This window comes from Micromys minutus (genome assembly GCF_963924665.1).
Source record: "Micromys minutus genome assembly, chromosome: 1".
Lineage (NCBI taxonomy): Eukaryota > Metazoa > Chordata > Mammalia > Rodentia > Muridae > Micromys > Micromys minutus.
Window position 1 is genome coordinate 219,299,821 of NC_137969.1, and position 17,653 is coordinate 219,317,473.

At 39.7% G+C, this 17,653-nt stretch overlaps 1 protein-coding gene across 1 annotated transcript in view; it reads left to right on the plus strand.

The window, feature by feature from the left end:
• The window catches only part of SYT16 (synaptotagmin 16), a gene marked incomplete at both ends in the record, with an annotated part of 91,369 nt that extends 74,044 nt beyond the window's left edge, over positions 1 to 17,325 (plus strand). Inside the window, 2 exon segments of the mRNA XM_080927277.1 lie at positions 2,072 to 2,261; positions 17,012 to 17,325. Coding sequence (XP_080783403.1) covers positions 2,072 to 2,261; positions 17,012 to 17,325 — 504 coding nt within the window.
• Between the last annotated feature and the right edge of the window lie 328 nt (positions 17,326 to 17,653).

Sequence of the window (17,653 nt, forward strand, 5' to 3'; positions counted from 1 at the left end):
AGGCCAACCAAGCAGACAGCTATTATTCCATAAACTAGTGGAGGGGGTGTCGGTAGGCAGCCCTTGGTATAGCTTCAGAAACTACAGCTTACTTAGAATGACCAGGAGAAGGCTTTTTGAGATGATGAAGGGAAAAAAAAGTCACATAGTTCAAGGCACAGAGGAAACAAGACTGGTGACAAGTGTGGGTGGATATTCAAGACAAAGGGAGGGCACACACAGCCATGGAGGAGGACAACGATGCATTCCAAAAAGGTCTATCCATCTGAAGTTCTAATTCTGCCTGAATATCTTCATAGTGGCAATCCTGATTTTTGTCTCTCTAAATCGATGCCACCTGCTGTCTTCACAGACCTGCCTGCTGGCAAGCTCGTCTTTCCAGTCGCTAGCTCCAAAATTGTAGAACTCACCCATGACCTCTGTTTCTCAGCTGAAAGCTGTGAATTCTCTTTAGATAGAAGCAAAGCACAGCTCTCTGGTGGGTTAGTGGAATAGTCCCCTGCTGGTGGCCTCTAAGCTTCCACTGCTTTCTGACACAAGGGTTAGAATGAACTCAAGAAGGCACAAGCCTACTCGTGTCTCACATCTACGTAAATTCTTCCATGTCATAAAATCAAGAAATCATAACGAACAGAATTCAGAGAAGAGTCAAAAAGAGGCCCTGCAGTATGAAGCTTAAGAGTGAGCGTGGCCACACCCTTGTCAGTGCCAGCCCTGGGCTCAGTACTGAGGGCACAGGCCAAATACGGAGAAGAAGCCAGCATGAAGAAATGTTGGGGAAGGAAAATATCTCAGTTATCAGCTACTGTTGAGTATGATCATATACCATATACACATCTATGTGATATGGCCTCAGTGATGAGTACAGATCAAGAACTTGGTAGGGGTAGATAACAGTATTGTGAGAGGGACCACAGTAGACGTTTCTATAGAAACACAAAGATGTGTGACCTTTCTCCCAAGGGTGCAAATTTTTTATTGGTGGGTTTCTAGCTTCTGGGCATCAAAGTCTATAAGGTGCCTGTTGAGACCACTAGCTACTTTGCTTACAAATCATGGATTCATGAAAGCTGAGGAGTAGCTCTCAGAAACACACATGGTTTGGTTGAAAGGATACATTCCCTTGGACATGAGTGGCATTTGATCCCTTTTATTGTTTTTGCTTATTGGGATGTTGGCAAGAAGTTTTAGAAAATAATTTCAGATACAGTCAAGAAGGATTTAAAGTAAACCTCAGGTACTAGAGGAAAATGTATGCGGAAGGGCTGGAGTGAAGCCTGCCCACTCAGGCTTCTCAGTGAGAATCGGTGTCTTCCTCTCCTTGATCCTCTAATGAATGTGCCTGGTGCTTAACAATGTCACTCAGAAGTGTGCACATGAATAAACAGGAGCAAAGGCCTGGGCATTCTTCTCTGTTCACCTGCTGCCTCCTGGGTCAGCAAGATCCACAATCTGTGTAGCTGATCTTCTATCAAATATCAAATATCGAAAGTGCTTACTTCCTGTGTCATCTTCTTTCCACGGGAGGCCACATTTCCTATATGAACTGTGTTTCTTAAGCAGCAGAACCAGACACTAGGTATTTTATGTACTGACCAGTGCCTGGTGGTCATTTCTTTTATCTTCAAGACAAAACGCCTTCTGTATTGCCTTATTCATCAAGAGAGCAGAGAAGAGGGACAGAACTTGGGCCTGGAGTGGGTTGGTTCTCAGAAACATTCAGAAACAAATTACACAGGAGGGAATCTTGGCCTATATTAAATGTATTATTCACACTCCATGTATCTTAGAAGGTTTGATTTACACTAGCAATAACATCTTTGTCTGTTTTATCTTTAGAGAGGAAATATTGAATGGAGTCTACTCTTGAATAAATATGTCGGCTAGTACCATGGGCCATCTCATACATGGCTGCGCTCCCTGGCACATTGTAATTCACACTGAGTGCCCATTAGTAGTCTTTGGCAGTCATGGAGACTGGGTCACAATTTCACCAAACATAATATCAGCTTTCTCTCAGAGAGAGAGATGTGGCACGGGCCAATGGATTCTTTGTGTTCTTCCCCTCCAGAGTGGAGAGTCTCCGCTCAGCCCATCTGTGGTGTCCCACAGTGACAGCGCTTCATCCACACAGTCACTGTCTCATGGAGGGGTGCCAGAGCTACTGGTGGGACTGTCCTACAATGCCACAACAGGGCGATTATCTGTGGAAATGATCAAAGGCAGCCATTTCCGCAACCTCTCTGCTAACCGAGCTCCCGGTGAGTATGTGACTGCTGCTCTAGCTTTGGGATCTCCCAAAGCAAGAGAAAGGCTGTGTCTAGTTCATCTTAATTCTTCATCTTTTTTTTTTTTTTTTTGGTGGTAAAAGATAAAGTTGGTATAGCTTGGGCATATTTTCATGAGGCAACAGTCCCGTTTTTTTTTTTTTTTTTTTTTTTTTTTTTTTTATGGCTTCTGTTTAACTATAGGAAGGCTTCTAAAGGTATCTAAGTATAAATTGACATGTTTTAGAATGAATGTGTGTTTTAACTATTTAAGGAAAAAAGACTGAAGCCTTTTCAGAAATGTAACATGCATAGGGATTGAAATCTGTCAATATTTTACAAGCCTTCCACTGTATGGAGGCAAAACTCTGACTTTGGAGGGAGGCAGAGCTGGGATTAAATTCTAGTTTTGTTATTCCCCACCCAATTTGCTCTGATCTTGTGCAACCAATCTCTTTGCTGAACTCTACTTGACCTATCTGGAAACAGTATGAACCAATTGAAAGATTTAAATAACTACATTTGCATGAAGGGCTACCATACACACTGAGCACACAGACATGTAAGTAATTGTGTAACAGTGAAGGGAGTAGATCTGGAAGAATGCAGGCCATCTCCTCGGGAAAAATGACTCCTTCTGAGGTCATTGTTACAAAGAAATGCTTGGGACAACACATTCTCTCCATGGCTACAGGTCAAGGTTCGGGAAGAGCTTAATAACTGCTGCTACCAGTAGCGTCCATAGCCCCTCAGCCTAAGAAGCTGGATAATGAACACAGAAATAATACTGTCAACAAAACCATGACATATTTTTAATGATCTTAGTTACCTACAAAAGGAAGCTCTAGAAGATGCACTTCTGCTTTTTGGATCTCATGTAAAATACATTGAATCAAAGAAACATATTTTGTATCTGAAATGCTAGCTGCAAGAGAGTCAGAAACATGCTGTAGAATTCTTTCTATCCTTTCCTAAACAAGTAGGCTAACTTGAAGGTGGGGAAATGGAGAAGAACGGATCTGCTTACCAGGGGAACTAGATTCTCACTAAAACAATGCTGAAATCAATATGAATGCCAACAGTCAATGATCTTTGGCTTCACATAGAAAAGCCAGATGAGGAACTAGATGAAAGTCAACCCCTACAACCAAGTCTGAGAATCTGAGACTTTCATTCCACCTCTCCCCCCACCCATCACTGTGCTGCAGACTATCAAGCATCTGTTGTATGAGGCTATCTTGCTAGCTAAACTTTTAAAGAGAACTAAGGAATAAGCTGAGTGAATATAGCATTTGCTTCACAACTATGAAACCTGAGTTCAATCCCTCATAATCCATTCGAAATGGTGCTACATTTGTAATCTTAGCACTGGGAATGAGGATGCACGAGGATCCCTCGGGCTTGCTAGACAGCCAGTGTAGCTGAATTGGTAAGTTTCAGGCCAATGAGAGACCCTGTCTAAAAAGAGGTAGATGATGTTCCTGAGCACAACACCCATGGTTGTCCTCCACTCTCTATATTAATGTGCACATACAAATGCACTTGAGCACATACAAATAAGCAGCATGCATTAACAAAACCGTGTTAAAGCCAGCCCCAGAACCCTGGGTAATAAATGGGACCAGGAGGTGCATAATCCACATTCAATGTCCCCATTCAGGCAGGTGAGAGCTATTTAGAATGTACAATAGGCACTGATTATTAATTGCACAGTTAGAGGCTCTTTGATAGATCCAGAGACCCAGCTTTTCTTTCCATAGCAGCCCAGTACTTGTTAAGGCCCCGATTTAAGACTCTTTCCCCAGAGTGTCTGCCAATGCCCTTCCCTCTGTTGAAATTTGATGATATGTGAACAATATTTGGGGCACATGATGGAGATGCAAAAAGTGACAAAGCTTTGGGTCACAGATATGCCCCAAGTTAGGAAGCTTACCTTTGTGTGCTGGGTAGTGCAGGGGAAGTGTGCAGCATGGACAGTGATTGAAAAGGAATCATCTAGAAGTTAATAAGCCACACTGTAAATGCAGGCTTTCCTACTTAGTAGCTGTGAGTTACTAAGCTATCCTGAATCTGTTTCCTCATCTGCAAATGGTATGTTTTGTAGGTGAAGATAATAATATAGAGCTATGATATTGAAAGTTGTATCATTGTATCTTTACATAATTCCAATTTTCAAAAAAATGTACCCAAAGAAGGAATTATTGAAATTGTAATAGCAATTTAAACCTGCATAAGTCAAAAGGGTAAATCTTAACATGAAGATGGATTTAAGTCATAAGTTTCTGTGTACATGAGTGTAGGGTTTATCATAGACACAGGATCACAACTTAACCATGACCGTGGCTGGCATACTTCATCTTGAAAGTATTAGAAAGCAATGCTTTTGTGAGACTCTTAATTAAAACTGAAACCAAGCAGTGGAAGCAAACATTTTTCGGTCTATGCGAGATTCTGGTAGTTGAGGAAAAGCCAACTGGGAAGAGGCGAAAAAGTAGAAAGTTATTGTATGGAGCTCTGCAAAGGGATCACCTGGAACTTTCAGGGACCCAAGAGACTGAAAGTGTTAGCTCTGCATTATGGCATGTTCAAGGTATAATTTTGGTGTTATCAGTTCAGCAGAGTTGGAACAAGTGGAGGAGAAGGATGGGAGTCAGTTGATAAATGAGCTGTCGGTGAGAACAAGGTAGGAAGGATGCTCTGTACACTGCGGGAGAGAACAGTCAGCGATTCCCAGCCTGTGTTAGTGGACACCTGGGGGACTGCCTACTAGGGGAGAGGCATGTCTGAAAAATGAACAGGAGCCAGGCTCACAAAGTACTTCGTTTGAGGCTCTCAGCTCAGGTGTCTCCCCACTTATTCTGTCAAGAGGGCACGTCAGCCTCGCCTTGCAGGTGGTTGTGTTTGAGGCACTTGTGGTACTTGGGCAAATATAAAGGAGATAAAAACATTGGGGACTTTTCTTCTCTGGAATATTGCTAAGGATTTTACAGCTTGCCAGAAAAAGAGGCAAAGAGTGGGATTTAGAAGTGAGGCTCTCTTGCCTGATGTTATATCATAAAGCAAAAGAACTTTGAACTTGGCAGTTCAACCCAATCAGAAAGCTGCTGTTGTATCTTAAATCACCTCCCTAAGCATAATAGGCAATTTAGAAAAAGATAAGCATGGCAGTGGTGGCAATACCTTTAATCTTAGAGCTCCAAAAGCACAGATAGGTGGATCTCTCTAAGTGTGAGGCCAGCCTGGTCTATGGGTCAAGGTTCTGGACCATCAGGACTAAGTAGATAAACTCTGTTTTATAAACCAGAGAGAAGGTGGTAGAATTGTTTTTAATAAGAGCCTCAAAGGAACTAGGCAGCTAAGGTGTAATCCATTCCCACACATGTAAGGTAAAATTCCGGGGAAAGAGGCTCAGCAGCCAACGGAAACAATGGTGGGAACATAAGACACAACAAATGCCAATTGTACCAACCAGAGTCTCCACATCCTTCCTTCCTCATCATCATAAAACCAGAAGGTCTCATGATATAGAGAATATGTTTATGGTGTTTGGGGTTCTCTAGAGTAACAGATCTTACAGAATGAATCTTTCTGTAATAGAAAGGAAATTCATTAGAATGACTTACAGGCTGTGGTCTAGCTAATCCCACAGTGGCTGCCTATGAAAGGAAAGTCAAAGACTCCAGCAGTTGCTCAATCTATGAGACTGGTAATCTCTTCATTAAACAACAGAATCCCAAAGATGTAGGTTTTAATGCTAATGAAGCAATGGAGTTATCAGCAAGAACTAGAGCAAACAGGCAAAAAGAGAGAACTTCCTTTTTTTCCATGTCCCATATATAGGCAGGCCATCAGAAGGTATGGCCCACATTAAAGGTGAATCTTCCTATCTCAAAGATCCAGATTAAAAGTGGGTCTTCCCACTTCAAATGATTTAATTACAAAAAGAATCCTAACAGGTGTGCCCAGCCATCTGGGTTTTAGGTAATTTCAGATATAGTCAAGTTGATAACTAAGAATAGCTACCACAGTGATATGGGCTGAAACAGCCACGTTGGCCTCCTGGAAGTTCCTTATCTAATTTGGCATGCTCTAACATTTTGGCAGTATCTTTCTTAGCATCAACCTAAAGTGTTCCCCCTCCCTAAATTGGCAAGTGTGTACAATCATTTCATTGTTCGTAAATACTGTAATTGTCACTAAGGTGGTGTAGGCTGGTCTACAATTCTAGTGGTGAAACAGAGTCCAAGTTCACAGTTGAGAAAAGGTAAGATGGTTGGATCGGGCATCTGGTAGCTCTCAGAAATTCCCATGTGCTTTACAAATGCTTTCACATAAGTCATCAGTACTAATCAGAAGTATGTGAGTGCTCCTTAAGTTTAGTTTCCTGGAAAAGCATCTCAGAGTTTAGTAGTCCTCCTCTGTTGTGAACCTAGGCCTGTCACCCAGTGCCTGGCCTCGACATTTGATTGAACCTCTCTGAATTTTATTTCCTTCTCTGAGAAATACAATTAGCAAAGGAATTCCAGACACCCGAGCACTGACATCTTGGGAAGAAGTCAGCTATTCTGTTGCAACTTCTCTTCCTCCATCTCTACTTTGCCTTCACTGATAGTGTGTTTCTGCACTGTGTATATATGTGTATATAGACACATATAATGGTGCTTGTCAAAAGCTATCATTAAGATGTCCCCTCCAGTTAAAACCAGCAAGTTCCCCAGCTTCTCAGCATGCTCATGATTAGTCACACGTGATAATTACCACCTAAATGATGATGCTTAACAGCAGCAGCGTGTTAACCTTGTTAGGCAGTCACAATAGCAGAGGGGAGGAAAAAAAAAACAGAAAAGCAAATCAGGGCTGCCTCTTATTTGCTGTAAACAGCAAGTGAAAGCTGATAGTCCAGTATTCAAATGGAGCACAGGAGGAGTCAACAAACACGGGTAGGTATGGGACATGGGCCTTCTTTTATAGCCATTTCAGTTAAATAGTGTTTCAGTAGCCACTGTGTACTTGTAAAAATGGTCATTCATTCATCCATTCACTTATCTCTCTCTCTCTCTCTCTCTCTCTCTCTCTCTATATATATATATATATATATATATATATATATATATATATATATATATATGTATACACATACATATAGATAGATAGATAGTAGATAGATAGATAGATACATACATACATACATACATACATACGTACATACATACATACATACATACATACGTACATACATACATACATACATACATCTCCCCTTATACTTTTGGTTTTGGTTTTTTAAGACGGGATTTCTCTGTGTAGTCCTGGCTGTCTGGAACTCACTCTGTAGACCAGGCTGGCCTCTAACTCAGATTCATCTGCTTCTACTCCCAAGTTCTGAGACTGAAGGCTTCTGTACCACCACCCAGCTTAATGTTCAGTTCTCACAAAGCTTGAGATAGGGCGCTCACGCACCACATCACCCATATTATTACTTTTCTTATTCTAGAAAATCCAGATCCACTTAGTTACCACAGTAATCAAAGTCAGAAACTATTAAAAGTGGCTGAGAGCTGGATTAAGCTGGCAGAATGTTTGCCCAGCATGCACAGAGTCCTGAGTTCAGTCCTCTAAGCAGCATCAATCAAGAATGGTGGAACATACACTTGAGTGGAGGGTGACATATCATCCTCTGTCACATATATGGCAAGTTCAGACCGGCCAGAGAGGCATGAGTTCAGTCTAAAGAAAAGAAAACCTTAAAAGCAGTAGGGAATATATCTGAATGAAGACATTTGACCCCCTGGTGTCTAATGGAAGCTTGAGTATCCATCAACAGAGGAGATGCACTTCTCAGCCACAGAGCCAGTACTAAAGCCTCACAAGGTAACCATTCAACACATTAGCTTGTTCTTTGAACAGAGGAAGCAATGAACTTTTGTCTTGAAAGTTGAAAGGGTTAAACCATTGAAAGAATACTAAATCAACTTTCAGGAAGAAATAAAGAGAAATTAGAAGGATGAAATGGATTCAGGAAGGAGTAGTGAAGGAAGGAATTGACCAATCTGTAAATGAATAAGCCTGCTGGATTGTACTGGGAGCAGTAGTAAACATGACCAGCGTTGGGACTCAAACAAAGGAAGCCTAAACCTGTGCAGATGTAACATCAAGGATGAGAAAGAGCTAGAAACCAAACAGTTCTAAGATCTTAATTGCTTTAGAGATGACCAAATATGCTCAATTTTTTTTTTTTTGACAAAGATGTTAAGACTCAGTTTGCCAAGGTACATGGCATAATTACGTGAAAGTGTCTTTATGAAGCTGTTATAATTGCAGTGAATATATAATTAAAATAAATCTACCATCTTAACCACTGCTCTGTGGGACTGAATAGGAAAGGTCATGAGACCACCACCACCACCTAACTCTGAACTCTTCCACCTCTCAAAGCCTTGCATTCCAAGCACATTCAACACTAACTCTTCTCCCCACACCCTCACTACACGGTTCCACTTCTACCCCCCCCCCAAGATGTTTTCCTGTTTACAGGAAATCTAAGATCCATAAATGAAAAAGACGATATTTGTCTTTCTGAGTCTGGCTTGTTTTGCCTAATAGGATGATTTCCAGTTGCATCCATTTCTTCTTTCTGCAAGCAGCGTAATTTTGTTATTTATGGTGGTATAAAAGCCATTATTTATAGATATCATTTTTTCCCTTGACTGGTCTCTTGTGAACAGTTTTGCAGTAAACATGGTGTGCAAGTGTTTCTGAGGCTTACTGAATCCACCCCCTTCAGTCATATGCACGGGTGGTATGAACGGGCTATTTTTAGTATCCAGTCTGATTCCCACAATGGCTGTTCCAGTTTGCATCCCCGCCAGCGGTGTATAGAGATCCTTTTTTCCCAGCAGTCTCTCCAGCATCTATTGCTTGTTTGTGTGATGACAGCCATTCTGAATGAGGTGACATAGAATCTCAATATAGTTTTAATTTGCATTTTCCTGATGGCTAAAGATGCTGAACATTTCTAATGTGCCTATTCGTCATTTGTACTTTGTCTTTTGAGCACTGCCTGCTCGTTCCATTAGCTCACTTATTGATTGGGTTGTTTGGTTTCTCACCATTTCATTGAGTTCTTTGGGTATTTCAGTTGCTCCTCTATCAGATGTGTAGCTAGTGATGATTTTCTTCCATCCCACAGGCCGCCTCTTCTTTTGCTTACGAAAGCAATGGGATTTTATGGAACCTCATTTGTCAGCTCTTGGGTTTCTTTCCTGGGCTATTAAAATCCTTTTTAATGAAAATCTCTACCTGAAGCTTTATCTTGCCATGTTTTCCCCAAGCATGGGCAGAGTCTTACATTAAGGTCTCTGATCCATTTCAAATTTATTTTTGTACAAAGTGAAACATAGGTACATTCATTCCTCTGCAGACGGAGATTTCCAGCTTCTCCAGTCCTATGTGTCAGAAAGGCCCGTGTTTTCTATAGTAGGTGCTTGGCATCTTTGTCAACAGTCATGTGCTGTAGCTGTGTGGGTTTATAGCAGGGCTCTTATTCCACTCTTGGCTCTCCATTTCCCGCTGCTGCACTTACTATGAAGCACAACAGTATCTGTTATGGTGAGAATTGTTCTTTTTCCCAGCATCACATTTTAAATGTTCTAAATACTGAGAAAATATGTTACCAAAATGCCAGAGGGTATTATAAAGCTAGATTAATAGTCCATACAAGAGTTGGCTGTTTAAACTGATGTCATGCTCCAAAGGATAATAACCAACATGGAGACTGTTGGAGGCAAGGCAGGGACTATATGGAGATCTTCTCAACCTGACAGATTCTCTAAAAGCTTATTAAAAATTTGAAATTTAGGAAAATGGGAAAGGAGAACTACTAATTTTAGAGAGCAAATCATGGTGTGTATTAAAACCGCATATAGAGAATTATGAGAATAAAGAAAATTGAATTCATTGGATATAAAATAGATAAATAATTTTATGTGTCTAAGAAATATTAAGTAAGTAGCACAAACCAAAATTGGAAGCATAAATAAAACATCAATAATCACAATGAACACACAAGAATAAAATTATCACATAAAAGGATATAAGCTTATATTCCCATGTGCCATTCTGTGCACCCCATCTCCATCCTCGTTCATGAGAAGGCATGACTGATTGTACCAAATGCAAATAGATTTTTGGCAGAGTTTTAAAAAATAGTTATTATATCAATAGATTTTTAACATAAGCATTTGATGAAATGTGGAGTTTATTAATGAATAAAATAATCCATGAGATGTACAAGGTATGTTAATATAGATTAGCCTATGATGCTGTAATTGATGGACCCTACTGTCTGAGCACCTTAACATGCTAAGTGTCTTCCCCACCCCCCACATCTAAATGGGGTCACATGATTTCCCTTTAAGCTTTGACTAAAGATCATAGACATTTTTCCTTTAATGAGGCAGAAATGCGTATTTCTCTGAGGGTGGGGAAGAGCCAGTGCAAGGCATTGTATTTGAATGGGAGTAGCTGGCTGCAGATGTGACCAAAGGGGACAGTGCTACTCATATGTCATTGTTAAGAACCTAGTCACATGGTCCAGTCAATTCAAATTGGCCGGAGGCTACAGCCTTAATTTGATATTCACCAAAATTAGTATCACTCATCAACCCTTAATAGGCCTTTAAAATTTTACCCTTTATTGTTTAGAGATGTAAAACAACTGGATTTTCAAATGCTGAAAGGTCTGAATTTTTATGCTTTCTGTTTCCTCTAACAGGAGTCAGTTCTACATGAATCCAATTCTTTTCCAAGACTCTTTTCCCTCTTGTCCTCTAAATTAAGCCAAGTGCATCAAAACACACACACTTCTAAATTCCAGAGTTTTTCAGATCTCTTTTCCTAGAGCCACAGGTTGGGTGGGCATGTGTCTCCCCTTCTAAGATGAAATATGGCAGCTTCACCCTCTAGGGATATGCATTACTACACTCCATTTTTCTGCCCTCTGATCCTACTAACTTCCAAGCCAGTTACTGTGTCAGTCAGATTTTTGTCTAGAAAACAGAATTATCTAGGTACGTATGTCAGAGGATGTTTATCATTAAGATCAGGCACTGGAAGGCTAGAGGATAATTATCAGGAAAATTGTTTTTAGGCAACTGAAACAGATGTCCTGGGACTGCCTGTGTGCCCATATAAACAGGAGTTCTGAACACAGTGGACAAGACTCTCCTGTGTCAACTCCCAATGTATATATTTTCTCTTTTTCTTCTACTTGATGAATTCTTGGTATTAATTGTTATTAAGCACTCATTAACTGGGATTTGACTGGCAAGAAATTTAGGGGAATTTAGTTTTAGGGATTTATGACTCTTTGGTACAGGGGAGATCTTAGAAAAATGTACATCTAGTAATATGTGGTCCAGAGGGAACTTTCTTAATTTGACAGTAACAGTCTAGGCAGCTTAATAGCATAAGACATAAAAACAGAATAGGTAAAACTTGAAGGAAAAAATGAAACTAACATTATATATAGAAAATCAAAAAGAAAAAAAAATCAAATTGCCTGCATCAAAACACAAGGCTATCTATAAATCAGTTGTGTTCAAATGTATCAGTAAAAATTAACAAATACAGTTTAAGAATATTAGCATTATAATGTCAGATACCAAAGAATCACTTTAATCACGGGTAAGTGGGAAAATCACAAAAGGAATGGTAAAACATTTGAAAAAAAAAACAACAGAAGGAAACTAAGTGGAAAAGCTGATAGATATACTATGTTCATTGATGAAGATAGTCTATATGTTGTAAACCTCACTGTTTCCTATATTAGTTTACATTTCTAGTACAGTTCCAGTTCAAATGTTTTTAAAATTCTTAAATTATATTTTAATTGTGTGATTGTGTGGATATTGTGGTGTGTGTGAGAGAGAGAGAAAGAAAGAGAGAGAGAGGGAGGGAGGGAGGGAGGGAGAGAGAGGAAGGGAGGGAGAGAGAGAGAGAGGGAGAGAGAAACTTAAGGGAATTTTTCCCTCCTTCCACCATGTGGGTTTTGGGGAATTAAAAATCATGATGCCAGGCTTGGTAGCAAGAACCTGCATCTCCTGAGCCATCTCATTGGCCTCTAACCATATATATGTTTTTAATATGTCAGAATGGTTTTTGAAATTTATGTGTAATTAAACAATTAAAACAAGGTAAAACTTAAAGTAACTAAGAAAAAAATCACATTTTAATGATGACATAGGGATCATTCCGTGTAAAGCATAAAACCACATTTTTAAACATGACATAGATTACCTAAAACAGCAAGGCATATTTTAAGATGATGATAATAAATATTATCGATCATGAGTCCTGAAGACCGGCTGGACATGGTCATGGGTTATGTACTGGATAGTTTGCAGAATACTACTTCTCATATAGAAAAATAGTTAGCTCTTTATCTCCCAAAAAAACATTAATTTGAGTCAAGTTAAACATCAAAGGAGAAAAATAAGAATTCACAGAGGAAACTACAAGAGAATATGGACATTGGGTAGAGTGTTTTCATTGTAAAAATAAATAAATAAATAAATAATGAATTCTCTGAGAAGAAAGCTATTTAGAAACTTCAAAATAAAATTTAAAATACCCCAGAAACAATGACTTAACCAAATTCTTAAGAAAATGGCTGCATCTAGAGAATATCATCCTGAGTGAGATAACCCAGTCACAAAAGAACAGTCATAATATGCAGTCACTGATAGTGGGATGCTAACCCCAGAGGCTTGCACTCCCCCAGAAACAACTCACAGACTGTATGAAGTCCAAGAAATAAAGAAAACAAAACAAAACAAAAAAAATTTACAAAACAAGAAAACTTTAACTATTTCCATGTTACATTTTGTTTTACATGTACTTTAGCTCATTGTAACTATTAAGTTTTCAAGGCATACAACCAAACCTTGAAAAAAATCAAGTATTGACTAAAAAATTTAAAATACCATAAGAGCCACTTTAAGCATGCAAGTGTGGAAGCCACTGACATGGAGAAAATATTGTCAGTGAATACAAGCAGCAAATATTTCATATCTAGAATTGCAGGGAGCACAGGCGTCTCTGGGAGAGACTGTTGACTACCGGTACAGTACAAATAAAGAGAAACATTTGCTGAAGGCTTTGTGTTTCTTGGCTGTTACAAACAAATGTCCTTTATGAAAACGAGTAAACCAGCTGGTATCCATAAATACATCAGGATAGTACATATGGAAAACCAATGTATCTGTCTGTCTGCCTCACACATACAGAGATACTTTTTAACAGTGTAATGCTGAGAGGAAAGGTATACTTGTCTGGGTGCTGGTTGTCACTGGCTACGTTATATGCTAATTGTGTTCTCCAAGTATATAAGCCACCTCTCAAAAGTATGCTCTATTATAACACATACTCAAAGTGTAGCATAGGGAAATGCAAGCTCAGGAGAGCACTTGACTAAGCTAGTGCACTCCACTGAAATTGTTCGCCATGATAATTGTTTACAGGTTTTCATCTAAAAATGTTTGTGTGCCTATGGTTGACAATGTATTTCTGATGTATAACAAAATATTAATATATATTCATCATTAAACAGCTACATGGCTACCAAAAAAAGAAAATAAATATGATTTAGGAAGATATACACCAGAGTGATAAAGAAGTTAATGCATAAAACACCATTAAATATATTCTTGATTTCTTTTGTTTACATGTGGTAAAGATCAATAAACACACATGGAAATGATAAACTATAACTTTAGAAGTTGAACATGCCGAAGAGGGCTGCTTTAGAATTGCTAATATGGTTGCTTGGTTTGTTTTGAGACAGTTTTACTATATAGCACAGTAAGTCCAGGTGAGGCTTCAAACTCGTATCAACCCTTCTGCCTAGGCATCTCATGTGCTGGAATCCTTTATACCCAACTTCTCATTTCTTAAAAGGCAAACAAAACCCAGAAAATATCAGTAACAAATGTGAAAATTGCTAAAGATCCCAAATGGGAACCAGTGATATTAGTTTCTATTTCTTGTGTGTATTAGATGGGAGTGGGGTGGGGGACGGGTAACATTTCACATGTAAATGCAGAGAGTATCTAATTTAAAAAAATTCTAAGCAAAAATTCTTTATAAGTATTAATGTACTAAAAAAAAAAAAAACAGACTTAAAGGGCCAGCTTCCTTTCACTTGACCTGTGTCCCAGATATTTGAGTCACACAGACCCCCGTCCTGTAGGCTCACTCTGTAGTAGTTGGTAGAACATCCCTTGAAGGCACACTGTACATTAGGTGATGCAGTGTCCCTCCAGGCTCACTGTGCAGTAGTTGGTAGAGTATTGGGTTGTGGATGGACAAGTATTTGTAATGGTCTCTTTCTGTGACTTTTTATTTCATTGGGGTAAATGCCTTCTATGCTCTAAATGTCAGACTTCTGTGTCTTGATAGATTGGGGTTGTGAGCTGTTATAAATAAAATAAAAATACATTACCAGACTCACTACATTGGCCATTTCAGACTTTTAACTACAATTTCTGTTTCTAACTTAGCTGCAGGCTTCTCTCTAAACATCCAAAATGTTAGGGCGCATGTGGCATTTTCCTTATGCCATGAGACACAGATGACAAGACAAGTCACTGAACTGCAGAGGGACTTTGACCCATTTAGCCTTTGATGATGGGTCTGAGTTACTAAAAGATACTGTAAAGGTTTCTGAATCCTCATAAGAAAAATGTTTGCCCAATGTTGTTTTTATAGCAGCTGTGATTAATTTTTAAAGGAATAAAGTGGAAATAAAATAGGGCTTATTTAAGTTGGGTATTTGGCTAACTGGACTCCTTCTCTACCCAATCTTACTAGTGTATTGGAGTCAGTTGTGGGACCCTAGAAGACTCTGGTTCTGTGTCTGCCAGTTTCACACGAGCGCAGATTTCCTGAGCTCGCTGATGAAAGCATCCCTTTTTGAACTGGACAGTGTCTCTTTGGTTGGATGCCCTTATGTAGTATTGCTTACATTGATCTTTTTTTGGTGACATGTGCCTGTGTCACATAGTCAGTTGTGATGTTGGTGCTAAGTGACCTTTCTTGTAATTAAAGATCTATCCTGAGACAGGCCAAAGTTTAGAATTTTCATTGCAAAATGAGCAAGTCTTTGAAGATGATCTCCATCCCCTCTGCTCTAATTGGCAGCGTGGCCTGAGATCAGTGCCTGCAGTGAGCTGTCGTCAGCTCCCCATATAGGCTGCTGTCATACAGCCGCAGAAGCACAGGTTCGTGCCCATTGCGGGTCTGCCAACAGCTTTTCCATGGAACAGTTTGAGGAGTGGGGAGCCCTGTTTCTAAGACAGAGAAGTGTTTTCACACCTGAAGTGCAATCTCACACCTTGTGTTTCTCAGCAGATAAGTGCATAAAATAACACATCAACCCGGAATAGGAAAAAAAGATCAACGTACAAAGAAAACCGTAGGTTGTAATTTGCTTCCTACCTCACAATGCTCTGAGAGGAAATTACAGAGATCTGGGCTTACGCTTTTGAAAGGTTTGACTGGTGGTTAGCTGGGAAAGTGAGCTGCAAACTCAAGGCTTCTGCCTGCACTCAACAGAATACAGACAACTTAGACAACATCTAAATATTTGATTTCCTTTTTTTAAAACGGTATTCTGCATCTAAGTTAGAAGCAAAACTTTTTATTAAAAGTCCAAAAAATTATCAATAAAGTGATTTTAATAACATATTTGTGGGGATAATTTTCTTTGTAATGATTCATTCAGAAATTTTAGCCAAAGGAGATGATGCTAGTAAAATGTGGATGCTTTCTTTTCTTTTTGGCAACTAAAAAATAGGAATTAGTCAGTACTTCATAGTATTTTAGTATAAAGGTCTTAAAATTGCTGATTTTGTTTGGTTTTCTTGTTTGAATATATGAGATCAAAGAAAGAAAATGTTTGACTTTCTGTCTGGTCATGAATATTCATCATAAACTCGTTGTTGAAAGTTTAGTCCCCATCAGGTACTAGGCCAGGTGTGTGGGTTCTGTGGCAAGCAAAGCAACCCCTCTCTTTTCCTTTGAGGGACTGGCAGCTTGCAGACAAGAAACCACACAGTGATGGTGCATGCTGGGGTATGGTCAAACCAGGTGATGGTGGAGTTGAAGTCAGCAAGGATTCTAGAGAAAGTGTTGTGCAAATTGAGGTGTGTTGGTAGAGGTTAGGGGAAGGTGGATGGCCTCTGGGATATCAGGGTATTGGCATAGTGCACAGAGGAGTGGGCATGAAGCTTGTGGGCCATGAGATGATCCGGAGAAGATGGTAGACTATATGGAGAGCAAGAAGAGAAGATACACTTTAGCCAAGACATAAAACAATAATTTGACTATGGAAGAATGTCCCACACATAGAGAAAAGAATGCATAGCCAATACACAAGTCAAAACTCTCTCAGAGTTCACACGGCTCCCATTGCACAAGAGTCTGTGCACTTCCATACGTAAATACTCTGTACAAAGAGAAGTTCTAATGCACTTCAACAGTGTGCCAGATGCCGAGCTGTATGAAACAACAGACACAAGGCAACAAGTTTTCCTTAATAATCTATGCAAGATGTGGCGGTCCAGCAGCAAAGACCAGTAGAGAAATTTGAAGTCAATGTAAAGATTACAACTCAGCCAACTCTGTTAGTTTCTCATCCTTCTCCTGTTGGCTTTTCTCATCCTTCTCTTGTTTGTTTTTTTCTGTAGATACATATGGAAAACTCTTCCTCCTCAACTGTGTGGGTCAAGAAATGTCCCGCTGCAAGACATCCATTCGTCGTGGCCAACCCAATCCTGTCTATAAAGAGACCTTTGTCTTCCAGGTGGCCCTCTTCCAGCTCTCGGATGTTACCTTGATGATCTCCATTTACAGCAGGCGCACAATGAAGCGTAAAGAGATGATTGGCTGGATTGCTCTGGGCCAGAACAGCAGTGGGGAGGAGGAGCAGGAGCACTGGGAGGAAATGAAGGAAAGCAGAGGCCAGCAGATCTGCAGGTGGCATACGTTGTTGGAATCCTAGGTTTATCAACAGCATTCACGTCAGCTACGTCAGCCTTGATTATCCAACACCAAGTCAGATCCCTGGGGGGTGGAGGAACTTTCAAATTGAGAATGTTTCTAATCTTAGGTCATCCTGTCACTTGGGACAGTATTAAAGATGTGATTTGAGTGTAAATGTCATGAAAGGAAACCTACATACACAATATGGAAAGGGTATCTAGTTGAGACCACTGGTTTTATCATAATTGGTGCTACTGGGTGAGTGTGTGTTGGTTCCCAATACGTAGCTCAGCTTCTTCCTGCTGTCTCTTTCTGCTGGGAGAGTACGCTGAGACTTCAAAGGAGCT